Genomic DNA, 13,735 nt, shown 5'->3' on the forward strand with positions numbered 1-13,735 from the left:
TAAAGTTCCATATTAAGAGTTGTGCAAGACAGTTTAATTCTGAAAAAAATATTTTCCCTCATCGAGGGGGTCTTACGAAAACATTGTCTTCAAGTGCTCCAAGGTCCTCTGGTATCTGGAATTCTTACAGAAGCACAAACCAAACGAGCACATGAATTGCACCTGACCTGCATCAGCTGTGGAAACACCACCTGTACACCAGCAGCATCAGTCAGCTGCAGATGATTATCACTCAAATATGGAAATGAAAAATTAAATCACAATTTTTTAAAGTTCTGCATGTGAATAACTTCGGGAACTGAGCAGTTTATTCATAAGCATTACATTTATATGGAGGAGACCAGGTAAAGAGCAAACACCGTTCCCCGTGGAAGCATACCTTCGCTGCAGACAGAGCGTGCTCCTGTTTTATAAAATTGATATCAACATCAAATTTACTTTGTAGTTGCTGGATGTTCTCCTCGTATTGCTGTATAATATGGTCCTTGTCTTTCTGCAGTAAGCTGTGCCTACAAGTCGGAAGCAAACAGGATATGGAAATTGCTTTCATATTTTGGCCTCTCACCCGCTCAGCACCAATCCTGCGGAGCACACGGGTCTGCGGCTGCCGCGCACCCAACGGAACAGAATTAAATGCTTATAAACAACACAGAGATAACACACTCTTTGTGATGGTCGTTTGGGTCAATTTCGAAATGAGTTTTACATCAATTACTATATTTTCATGACAATTTTCTAATGCTGATTACCAATCACTGAGTTCTTGAAATAAAATTAATAATGTTTGCTTTTGGAAATTCCATATTCTTCAATGTTACAAACAGCAACTGCTACTCAATTACCTCGCCTTCACTTCCTGAAGCTCAGCGTATATCGCCTGGTAACGTTGTTCTGCATCAGCCTTTTCTTGAGATAATTTTTGTCGCTGTAAATTGCTATTTTCAGCCTCAACAGTCAACTGCTGGACACGAGCCTCCAGTTTTTTGACCGTCTGGTTCTGAAAGAATAGGTCATTGTTGAGAAAACCCCAGAATAAATGAGGATATACCCCTGTTGTTGTTCAATAGCCTAGAGCAACCAGGTTCTTTGGTGGTCCAGAGGCACAAGAGTTACAATAGCAAAGCTGTCATCAACCATGACAGTAAATTTTATGTTGCATATAAAAAAGAAATAAATCTTCAAAATATGGATGTCTATTTCCCCCCAAAAGTAACATCTTCTCCCCTAAGCAAAACAATATGTGCAACTGATTTCTAAACTACAAATGTTTTAAAGTGAGAGAGATGACAGACATTTCTATGGAAAACTGTAATGGATGATAATACATGTAAAGCATTTTTAGACCTTCTATTAACCAAAATGTATCTTATCACTAGCAATATGTACAACCTGCATGTGGGAAAGAGTATTGGAGGAAGAAACTATATATAAAAATATTTTACTGATCATTATGGGGATGAGGAGCTATAAAAGTCATCTAGAAAACATATTAAACTGTAGAGCATCCAGTGAAATCTGTAGGTCTTTCACGCTAAGATATTCTTCTGAGTACTTTTACAACCACCATATGTTTACAAATATAAATATATATATATATATATCAGATTTCTAAACTAAACCAAAGAGCAATACACTTCAGTTGCTAAAGAATTACAGATTTTAAACAACTGCCTTTTATGTGCATGCTTTGGCAAAACCACCTCCAAGGATATAAACAATAAGATACAGATTTGGAGGATATAAGAACAACATTATAATACAAATGCGACATAAACAATGTGAATGCTTCTGCTTGCGTTTCAAATCAATTATCAAATATTGACTAGATAATTCACCAATCACCTTGTACGGTAAGTGCATCATCTCCATTTTCTTACTAGAAAACAGAGGCAGGCAGAGCAGGAAGGTGTGCACAGAGCTACAGCAGATCCCAATGAGGACTGAGTGTGCCTTCCTCCACCTCTGCTGGCACAGCTTTCCTAACCCACCTCTCCGTGTCATTTGCATTACAGTGATTTCCTTTCAATAAATAACAAACACCTATCAAAGGCTGTATCTTGTAGCCAGAACTTGATCCCCTAATAGAAACAATTTTAAAAGTGAGCAGAACAAGAGCAGGCAGGTAGCACGCGACTACTTCACTACTTCTCCTTCTTCCCTGTATTTACATTAATATGCACGGAAATGAGAGAAGAATTCCTCAGGAGGCTGGAGTCAAAAATAAGACACAGCTGTCCCTCCAGGATGTACGTATCATAGTTATTTTTATATTAACAAAGGTCCAAAGATGGGGGAAGTGGAACAGTACATTTGCCAGCCCAAGTCAGTGCCCCAGGTGCCACGGAGCTGTTAAATGAGCCTGGAGCAATGTGAGACACTCACAGCCAGGACACTCACCCCAACTCCTCAACTGCCCTGAGACACCTCATCCCCCTACAGCAAACTGCTCCAGCACACAGCAGCTGCACAGCACAGGGCTTTCTTGGGGCAGGGTGAGGGGAGAGGGAAGGAGTTGTTTGGTTTTGGTTTGTTTTGCTTTGTTGTTTCTTTGTTTGTTTTTAAAGAACAACAAAAAAAAGAACAAAAAGAGTCAGAGCTAACATATTACCAAAGATCGTAACTCCTCCCTGCCCCAACACCCCTCAAATTTAATACTGCTTCCATGGTGTTAGTTGAAGTGTTCAGTCATTCCCACTTGCTAACAGCAGTGCCATTCCTGACAGCGTGGAAAACTGAACAAGAAAACTCTGAAATACCAACAAAAAATAACAAAAATCAGGAGAGAGAGAGAAAGAGAGAGAGAAAAAAAGAAAACTAATTTCCAGTGACAGTCTAGTCTTTCATCTTAAGCCCTGCCTTGAACTCTACCTTGTTTAATTATTAAATCAGAAGCTGCTCAGCAAGATCTGTCTACTTTTGATGGTTCTTAAATTCAATCTTGCTGACAGACTGTGTCCATTTTTCTCTGTATTTACTGTTACTTATGACATGATCTGAATGCTAATTTTTAATTCAACATTCATTAATAAAGGAATAAATTTTGTTTGACATTGTCTTTCACTCATTGAATTTTCTTTATAGCTCATTCTGATAAGAAGTACAGGATGCTTTCTTGAGGATAATTGTTAATTTTTTGCTTTTTACTCATTTATATAGTGGGCTCAAAATCCAGATTACACCCGGTAACATGTTTCTAATTATTCTAGGAAAGTAATGCAAGAAATTAGAATAATACAATAATTACTTTAAAAATCCTTTTTATTTGATCTTCAATCTAACAGAAGCATTTGATCATTTGGAGAGGAGGTGGGTAAGTAAGAAGCCACAAGTATCTGTGAAAATAGATGTACTATATAAATCCTTTTTTATAGCGTACAAGCCTACAGAGCCAGAAGTTCTGCTGACTTGAATAAGACCAGCGAGAAATCCTAGAAACAGTCCTTCAATACAAACATACACGTGTGCAGTGTTCGTCAAAGGGCTGGACTTGGAGGAATTTTATCCAGGGGGAAAACTCCTTGGTTGGCCTGGCTGCCAGGACACTGGTGTCTCCCCAAACACAACAACTGCTCTGCACTATCAAAACATGGCTGGCTTCAACAGTAGTGATGTGAGCTTTTGTGCAAATGCATGAAATTTGGATACTGCAAGAGACACTTGCTGTCGTGACATAATTACAAAAAAGACTTACAGTTGACTTGATCTGTTCCAAATAATCTTCCTCCATTTTGCCCAGACGGGCATTGGTGTCCTCAAGCAGCTCCTGCATATCTTCTGTGTGCTTCTTCCGAATGTTGAACTTCTCCTTCTCCATCTCAGCCACAGCGTTGTGAAGCTGCATCACAAAAATATTACCAAATAAGAAACAGCATAGAAAACTAGCAACATACATGCTTTTGCCATTCTCCACTATTCTATTTGTTTACATCTTTAACTGAACACCAAGGACTTTTGCACAAAATTAATGAATTTCTATTATGGAAACACGGATACTCCCTCTGAATCCTCACACGGCGGTTCACCTGCCTCTCCCTCTGTAAGCAGCTGCAGAGCCCTGACTATCTACTTGTCTAATAAAAGGCTTATTTGTGCCATTACTAACCCTTGATTTATATTCTGAAGACCGGTGGCCTCCCTTTCTAGTTAAGCAGCTTCAAAACTAAATTTTCCATCTATACAATTGACACGGCATTATTCTTCACTAATTAGCACACAAAACTCATCTGGTGTAGTGGTTGTGTAACAGCTATTATGTATTTCTCAAATTTCTAACAAACCCTTTTCCTGGCTGGGGGAGAAAGCTGCAATATACAAAATAAAAGCAGCATTCTAAACACACGGCTAAAATCAGGTTAATTTGCACAAATATAGACTTTTTTCCCCCCAACATAAACACCACCAAAATCCCAGAGGTGTCTGTGAATCTGGATCAATATTTAACAGAACTTCAACAGTGGGCAGTAACTTAAGATTTTTCATACAAAAGATAAGAATACTAATAAATTATTATAAGTATCATGTATATACTGTGGTGTTCAGATCTGCTGAATTTGCAATCCTTTTAAAATAATCTGGGAAAATAAATAAATACATAAGTATTTAATCTCCAGGTGCAAAAGTTATAAATAAACCCAAGAACTCTGGGAATGTCTCTGCCTTCTGTACAACAGACAGTTGGTAATATTTGCATTATTGCCAGCAACATCTATTCAAATAACCTGCATCTATTCAAAGGAAAAATACTACTATTTCTGTGTATGTAAAGTTATAAAAATATTGCAGTATTAACTTCTACTGTATTTCCATCATAATTCCCACTATCCACTTTTTTCTCTAAAATACACGCTCCGAATTTAATTAAAATTAACATTCACTTTTTAATTTGCCTTTTTAATTGCACCCTGGCATCACTGATGACAATTACAGCTGTAGGCAGAGCTCTTGCCAGGTAACTGCAAAAGTGGGATGACCCCAGGCTGAAAATAATGCTTCTCTAAAACAAAACAAAAACCCCCACCTAACACTGAAGCCTCGAGGTCTTAAGCACAAAGGAAAAGATTTACGATTTATCTCTTACAAGACAAGAATTAAAACCAACTTCACTTCCAGATGCAGGGCTGCAAAAAAAATTAGATTAAAGACCATACTTCATCTATGAAGGGAGGTGGTTTTGCCCTTTTTGTGACCCCCCCCTCTCCGGAGAGGGGTAAGCAAGATAAATACTGACAATAATCTGGGCAAAGGTGAAGCTGTCTTGCAACAAACACGCTTTTCTCTCTGCTTTGCTGCTGTCTTGAGTCTAACAAGAAATAAAAATACATTGAAGAATTCATGACCCAATGCAAAAATAACAGTTCAAAGGAATCACCGTGGCAGCAGGTAGCAGCAGGTTTACCAAGATTAAAATTCCATGTCAGGTCAACCAGAAATAAACACTTCCCTAATACATCCAGGGACTTGCCAAGAGGGGCAGATGAACCCGGGAACAGAGTGGCCAGCCAGGCAGGGACCAGCAGAGAGAGTCTTGCGAGATTACTCCAGAAAAAAATAAAATCAGTATAAGAAAATATCACTACATGTAACATATTCCTTATATTTATTTTTTTAAGTGAGGAAATGTATTATCCCAGATATGCACTGTAGGTGTCTTTCAAGGAACACAAGTGTTATTCATTACCCTTTTCTCCCACTCATTGTTCAAAGAATCATTGCTTTGCTCACACATCTTCTTCAACTCCACAATCTGCTTCTCTTTCGCTTCTCTGACGACTTGTGACTCACGAACAAGGGTCTGAACTGTCAAAAATGAGAAAATAAACAACCATTCAAGAGATACCTTTGGAATTTTTCAGTGTTGGCAGCAGATGCAATCGGCTCGCACAGTTTTCCCATTGACCTGGCTTTCTGATGTTTTCTGGCGTAATCCATGTGCTTTAAAATTTAGCACTTAAGATTCTGTGTCACTAAAATATTACAAGGTGTTTTCTCTTCTCTATTTACAAAATATTTCACCGTGAGCTTTCCTCACTCAAGCAGTAAATATACATCAACAAAATTCTGTATAACCCAAAGAAAACAGGCATTTTTAACCTGTTTCTATGTGCATCCTTAGAAGAAAAAGTTCTCGTAAATACCCAAGATACAAAAGGAAATTAACTTCCCCAACTTAATCAAGAATTCAGAGTCTGACAAATTTTGCAGCAAATAGAGCAAGTAGAAGTTCACTTTTCAGAAGTGACTGATGATGATTTTCCCTCTCTGGCAAGAGTGTAGGTGACACACACAAGCCCTTACAGCTGAGCACAACCACCAGAAGCACCAGATCCCTGGCTGGAATTTACTTTCCCAAGAAGCAGGAAACAATACACATGGAACTCCCTCCCTGTTTGTACGTAAATTACCAAACTAGTGTATTATTTTACACTGTGGTTTAGTCCATAGTGTAAATGGACTCCAAGGAATTCTAAAAGAAACTAACGTTCAAAAACTGCTGACAAGCCACACTCAGGCCAAGTTTAGTATTTAAGACACATTCAAGCTGACGACTCGTGTTTGAAATCTCTTGCCGCAATAGTCCTAAATAATACATTGTGGTTTGACTAAAATGTACTGAATGTAGAAATAAATTAACCTTGAGCCAGAGATTCCAAAAGGTTTGAAATAAGTGGTCAAAATGCTTTGGTAGCATCAAAGAAACTTTTTTTGGTGATGCTCATAAAACCTGTAAGTATTAAATATAACAAGATCACACTGCCTCTTGGAAAATTTGGGTTGGAAGCTGTACAGCAAAGACTACTGCACAAGCCTCTAAAAATCTAAAGGCAAAAATCAGGTCAAGACCTGCAGCTGAAGACGAAAGGAGGATCTGCGCAGAGAAGGAACATGCAAGCCCATGGCCATGAGAAGGATGCAGTGCAATACCACCAGGCAGAAAACAACAACCATAGATACAAAAATCACCTTTTTTCTCCAGTTTTCTAATTGCCTCCTCAGCTTCATTCTGTTTATTTTTGTAGAGGGACTTCAATGCCTCTATTTCATCATTCTTTCTATCCAAAATCTGTAAGGAAAATTCACAATACTTTAACAGAAGTCCAAACCCCCAAAACTCCAACCAGTGCACAAAACAACATACACTGGTCTGCGACAAAGGAGCTGCCTTCAAGAAGCGCTGAGGTCGTGCAGGACTAAGTGACTGAATCTAAGTAATTTTCACAGCTAAGACTGTCAAGTTATAAACAAAGGATTGATTTAGATAAATGTAGGCAGTAGAGTAGATTAAAAGTAGTTTCATGTTTTAGTAGGGTCTTTTTGTTTTCTTTTAAATAAGCAAATCCCACATTGCTTTTGTCGAGTTTGGAAGTTTCATGGTGCCACTACTGCAAACAGAAAGGACTTGTTTATTTTCTCATATTTATGTTCCCTAAAACTATTCAAAAGCATCTGAAATTCTCTGCAGGTTTAAGAAATACTTAAATAATTTTTTAACTTTATTACACTCTTTTGTACTTCACCAATTGCAGTTCTTCACGTATATTCCAAGAGACAATGGTTGGAACAGAGCGAGAACACGAGGTGGAACTACATGCACATTTCTGTACACGCTGAGTTTGGGGAAAAAAAAAGCTCAAATATTTTCATACTTTGAGATAGTATTTTAATTTAAGCTTCATGTTTAAGATAAACATTAAAGTTACAGAAATTTTATAACAATGCCCCAAATCTCTCATCAAGCAGAAGCTTTCATCTTAAAACAATATTACTCCATCTCCATTAAACAGTTTGTGTCTTTAAAGATTAATATGACACTATTTAACCTTTTCTAAAATATCCAACGTTATTAAACAACTTCAAAAGACAGAATTCTAACATCAGTTAGAAAAGGATGACAACTCCAGCGATGAGAAAGCATTTAAACTATTTCTTATTCTCACAAAGCTGTTTCCTCTAGACTCCCAGCTTTGCTAACTGGTTTTGCGGGCAGACTTTGAGAGCAGGGGAGCCAAATATGCACCTGACCAAATATTCACATCCTTTCAGGAGGCTTTGATGTGTCATGGTGTTGTGTCAACGAACTTCCTCCAAGTCTGTGACTCAGTCTTAAGAAACACAACAGAGGTGCTCAGTAAAGCAAAGCTTACAGTAGGGTAAGTCATCGCGATCCCGATGCCAAGCGCTTCACTCCCCTTACATTCCTGGGATCAGGGAGCTTCAGGAGGCACTTAGGACCCCACAGAATTTGACCCCACATGTTTAAAACACGGTATTCAAAGTTAACAGTGTGGTCTTTGACAGTCTTTTTGTAATCTTCCCAAAAGTGGTGTTACACAACACAACACAGACAAATCCAACCTAACCCAGAGGAGGTCTCTCTGGTGTCATTCACTGCTGTGGGGAACTGAGAGCCCACACAGCTCTAAGATGCAGTAACACCAACCAGTTCCCTGACCAGACTCTGCTTTGGGGTGCAGTGTCAAAAGGGAGACATGGGAACAAGCGCCGTTGCTGTAGCAGTAGGAACAGGCAATGTACTTGCAGGTTTTCTTACTGGTTTTTTGCATTTTGTCCATAAAAATTTCATTGTTTTAAGTGTATTTGCTCACATTTTTCTATAATACGAGTGCTTCCTCTCTAAAAAAAAAAATAAATCCTGATTTTCTAATTTCATAAGCATATGAATCCATAGAGCTGTAAGGCTGGAAAACAGGTTGTCTTGTTCAACAAACAAATCCTCTTGTATTTTCACCTGCTCTCTGCAAGCCTTTTGCCCTTCTGCATTCCTGTCAGCTTCTACAAACTGTGACCGACAGTCTTACTGTAAAGCAACATTAACTGCAGTTGTGAAGAAGGTGAAGTACAACTGCAAATTATTTATTTATTGTAATCAGACTATTATTTTCTTCTATATACTGTCTTTGGAAACAAAATACAAACACTTCTTACCTTTTGAACATCAGTATCATGCTTCTGCTGCAATTTAAGTTTTTCTTCATGAAATTTACCTTCTACTATTTTCATTTTCATGTCCAGCTTTAAAAGCAAAATAGAACATATATATAACTAAATTAAAGAGTAAATTACACTAATTACCTTTGCATAACTTTAAAATTACTCATTTATTTCTTTGAGAAGACAATGGGAAGACACTAGCAAATAATTGCTACAAAAAAAATATCTATATTCAGTTTGTCAGTATTTTCATATTTATTTCATAAAACTGTTACAAAAGACCTAAACCAAAAACATTTATTTAGAAAATGAATTTGTAAGATGTGTTAGTTGGCAATAAAAGCAGCTGCTACTGCCCAGAAAAAGCTATCATCCTTTATTTAAATAAACACTTAAGAATGAAACTTTTAATATTCCTGTTAACATACCAAGGGTGGTAAACTTGCTTTTATTCTTTAGGCAGGTGTTACATTTATATAAAGAATGTCCGTTAGCCGAGATGCATGTTCCTTTTTGTTTGTTTTCTATTATTCAGAGATTTCACACTATAAACACATTTCCTTTTAAAGGTGACTTATAAGGGGATTGAGGATATTGCTGCTGAGTTCGACTGCTGAAGTACATTTCCTGCTTCTGCCTGTTTGTTCAAAGTAGCGTACGTGAGCCCTCTGACACAGGAACACATCACCACTGACTGATAGTCTAAGTTTGCATCTTAAAAGTATTTTTAAATCTCTTGCATACTTTCATTCCACCATTACAGACTGTCTTCAGAACTCTGCAAACATGAAATGTATTTTCTGCTTCTCAGAGTTTTCTAAAAACCAGAAGTGACACCTCAAGTTCAGATCCAGGCTATTCCACTTCTACATTTAAACTTTTCCACTCTTCAGAAAGCAAAGTGGACAGAAAAGTTTCCCCAGAGTGACATCTCACCACAAAATGTCCTTAAGTGTTTTGCTGCCAACAGAAAAGTCTGTATTTGCCTTTTGGATGTTCTAAGAGCCCGTGGTGCTGAGGTCCACCCACCCTGGAGCTGGACACTGGACTCCAGCCACCATCTAGCTATTTTCAGTTCTCAGAAGTTTTGTTTAGCTCAACTAAGAACCTGACTTCTAGCCCTCTCAACTGAGAAACTCTAAAAGAACCAACAAGCATTTTGCCTTCTGCCTTTATTTTTATTCCTTTGACTTATCAAAAGTAGTCACTCAGGCATGAACCTTTATCTAACACATACAAACAATAAACACATTGCAAATGATTAATTTCTTTTATAGGATTACTTTGTGTTATCTGTTTATGCTTATTATGATTTGAAAATGTGAGCTACAAAAATTAAGTCAAAAATGCAATACTAGGAAGAAATTCTTCCCCCTGAGGGTGGTGAGAGCCTGGCCCAGGTTGCCCAGAGAAGCTGTGGCTGCCCCATCCCTGGAGGGGTTCAAGGGCAGGTTGGAGGGGGCTTGGAGCAACCTGGTCTGGTGGGAGGTGTCCCTGCCCAGGGCAGGGGGGTGGCACTGGGGGGGCTTTAAGGTCCCTTCCAACCCAAACCACTGTGAAAAGACTCCTCAAGAACTGAAAACAGAAAAAGCAAGAGCAGCAAATCCTTTTGATTTCCAGACTCCACATCCACTGATAACCAAAGTACAAGCCTGATTATTACACCACATATAAAGAGGCTACCTATCTCCCAAGACTAAATAGGAACAAAGTCTTAGGCAAATTACCAGAAAAGTTAGATTGACAATTAATCCAAATAAAATAGATAGTATTCCCACTGTCAGTCATCTCTTTTATCATCCAAAAATAAGCATCATGATAAAAATGCATGTTCTATTCATAAAATATACACATATGTATATATGAAAAGAAATATATGCAGATATACCTCCAACAAAGTGACATTGTAGAAGAAAATCTTAGTACTAGGTGATAAATAAGTGTTGATTTAAAAAAAGAGCACAGTAATCCGCTTCCAGATAGACAGTTTGTGAATATTTCATAAATAAATATGAAGGCCTTGTAAAAACACAAATACTAGAAACTAAACATGAAAGAGACTCCAATCTGCTTGAATTACATTAAAAGCTTATGAATTACTGATGTATAGCTATTGCCCTTGCATAGCTATTAAATCCCCACAAACACACTACATTCAAAAATCATTAATAAAGTAAGAATGTCATGGCCCATAGAAATTAATCCTTGGCAGTTTGCATCAGCTGAGATCTGGGCTACATGTTATTATTCTGTAGGTTGAGAAAATAAAAATAAGTCACAGTCTAAAGTTTGTCTTGTGTTAAACACGGATGTCTGTTTGCAAGTGACAGCGACTGTTCTCAGCCACGTGGCTCTTTTCCCCCAGGTTGACAGCAGAAATCCCTCTGCTTGAAGCTGCCCCTCCTGGTCATCCATCTTCCACTCAGCACCACTCTTGCACTTGCACTCACTCTCATCAATTTAAGTTCATAAATACATTGTACGACTTCTACTAGAACAGCCTTCTCTTCAAATTTCAGAGATTTTTGGGACTACTTTCCAAAAAGGACTGACAGCTTGGCCTTAGGAGAGCAGTTACAACCAAACAGCAAATTTGAAAAACATGTCCAAGATCCAGAAGTTGGCTCTTAATGAAGGCAAGTGCTCTAATAACAAAACAGACTACTTTTTCTTTGAATACTAACATAAAAGAAATCTCTTACTTGAAAAATCCTAAAGATCAGCTCCTCATTAGTCGAGGGCTGAAAAAGTGACACCTTCACCTCAAGGTCCCTGACTTCGATAAACTTACAACAAAAAAGCCTACATTACCCCACCCTGGCTGCTTTGTCCACAACTTACAGAATTTTGTCCCTTCCGGACCTACTATAGAAATAAATGTGAGAAGCCCCATATTGAAGAGTTCAAAATTCAAACGTACGTGGAGTTTTTCAGCTACTTCTAAGAGAAACCTGTATTTATAATGAATACCTGGTAAAAAATGAAATAAAACAAATCTCCAACAATATTTAAGTTTTATAATGGTCTATAGTTCCAAGACATACACACATATCTTCATCACAGCTTCTGGAAGTGTTAATTTGAGCATTTGTTGTAAAAATAAAGATATATTGCTTTAAAAATCCTACACTTACAATTTCTTCTGTGGAAAAGTGCTGGAACAGCCAGAAAGCCCAATGACAACAAAACAGTGTCCTATGGCAAAGCCTGGAGCACTGATTCCACGTATAAATCTGCTTTTTGACCCACCCCACATAAGGCACACTTCCCATCTCACAGACAGAAAGGGGAGTCACACGAGCACATTTTTACAGCTGATCTCGTTAAGGGCTCATCGCTTCACAACGGGAGTGAAACTTCTCCCCTCCCATTTCAAAGCTTAAATGTGTTATTAAATACTAACTTCAATAAAGGAGCATCTTTCAAACTAAAACCATACCAACCTGCAAACACATACGCGTAGTCACCAAATGTCAAACCCCATTTGCTGTCAGTCTTCATTTTCCATGAAACAGCACTTTGCAGCTTCCTGTGCACTTCAGCTTTTCTTTATTTATTAAACATACACCGAGAAACAAAATAACCTACAACAGTATCAAAGCCCTCCAGAAGTTTTAGACATAACAGATAAAAACAACTTCGAAAAGTCATTCACCTTGTTGGAAGCAAATCACTGTGCTCATGCTCATCAGTTTTAATATCTTTTTTTACCAGTTAATAGGCAGCAGAGAACATGAAATTTATGGCATGTTATCATTCAGAAAAGAAAAAAAAAAAAGAAGTGTTGCTATTTATCTATAGCTGAGAAGTTTGCAGCTATGTATGAAATGCAGCCATGGCTGTTGCCTGAACATCATTCCTTTGGATTTCTGTCATTGTTTATTCTCCTCACAAAGGGTATGAGGCAATTAAACCCTAAGGCCATGTAAACACCACTGATGTCAAACAGCTGTGCTGTCCCTGGTATTCAAAGCCATGGAGGGTGGTATCAACAGAACTGCTTTTATGTGCCTAGTCACACTTTCTTCTTAATTTAAAAGAACCAAACAGTTACCTGAAAATGGGATTTCACGGTATTGCTGTCCCATACTCTCATAGCACAGGTCAGGTGCTATGAAAAGTTGAATAATAACTGCCAAACTTAAACTAATAGAGTAATCTGTAACTGTCATAAACTGAGATATCACCCCTTTTTTTTTGCCAAGGATTTTTCATGGCAGAAGACAAACATGCATCTTACCATCATTTTCAAAATTTTGTAGAAATATTTAAATACCTGAATTAAAAGTAAATGAGTAGGTAGACTAACAAAATTAATCTGAGGTTGTAGTTTAGAGATAGCTTTGAACTACTGATCACTGTTCACTTGTATTTATTACAGGGATCACCCTTAGGCCAGGGGTGGCATCTTGAAGGTTTAACACTCACCAGAGATTTTTTCTGGATATTTGACAAAACAGAACTTGCTTGCTTGCCAGATATTTTTCCGAGTCTCTGAATATATGGGGGAGGGAGGGAGGAAGCGAGGAAGGGGGAGAAGGATGTAAACAATAAATGAGAACTTCAAAGTAAGAACTAACAATGTAGAACAATGACTTGTATATCTTACAATATACGACAAAACTTATTTGTCTTCGTGTTATGCAGCTGCTAAAAGAAATCAGCGCACAACACAAAGCTTTGATATTTTCATAGAAAAAAAAGGTTTCTTAAAAAAAAAAAAAAAGACAAACCAAACAAACGAAAACCAACTAACAACTAGAACTTTCTACCCAACTGTGTTTAC

At 37.8% G+C, this 13,735-nt stretch overlaps 1 protein-coding gene across 3 annotated transcripts in view; it reads right to left on the reverse strand.

Annotated features, from left to right (window-relative positions):
* Positions 1 to 13,735, reverse strand: part of CEP112 (centrosomal protein 112kDa) — a 159,255-nt gene that overhangs the window by 116,564 nt on the left and 28,956 nt on the right. For all 3 annotated transcript variants that reach the window (XM_014952284.1, XM_014952283.1, XM_014952286.1), the window contains 6 exons: positions 8,944 to 9,030; positions 6,961 to 7,060; positions 5,678 to 5,796; positions 3,692 to 3,835; positions 843 to 997; positions 380 to 509 (listed from right to left, as the gene is read on the reverse strand). In XM_014952284.1, coding sequence (XP_014807770.1) covers positions 380 to 509; positions 843 to 997; positions 3,692 to 3,835; positions 5,678 to 5,796; positions 6,961 to 7,060; positions 8,944 to 9,030 — 735 coding nt within the window. The remainder of the gene's footprint in view (positions 1 to 379; positions 510 to 842; positions 998 to 3,691; positions 3,836 to 5,677; positions 5,797 to 6,960; positions 7,061 to 8,943; positions 9,031 to 13,735) is intronic.

This window comes from Calidris pugnax, unplaced genomic scaffold (genome assembly GCF_001431845.1).
Source record: "Calidris pugnax isolate Ruff unplaced genomic scaffold, ASM143184v1 scaffold206, whole genome shotgun sequence".
Taxonomy (NCBI): domain Eukaryota; kingdom Metazoa; phylum Chordata; class Aves; order Charadriiformes; family Scolopacidae; genus Calidris; species Calidris pugnax.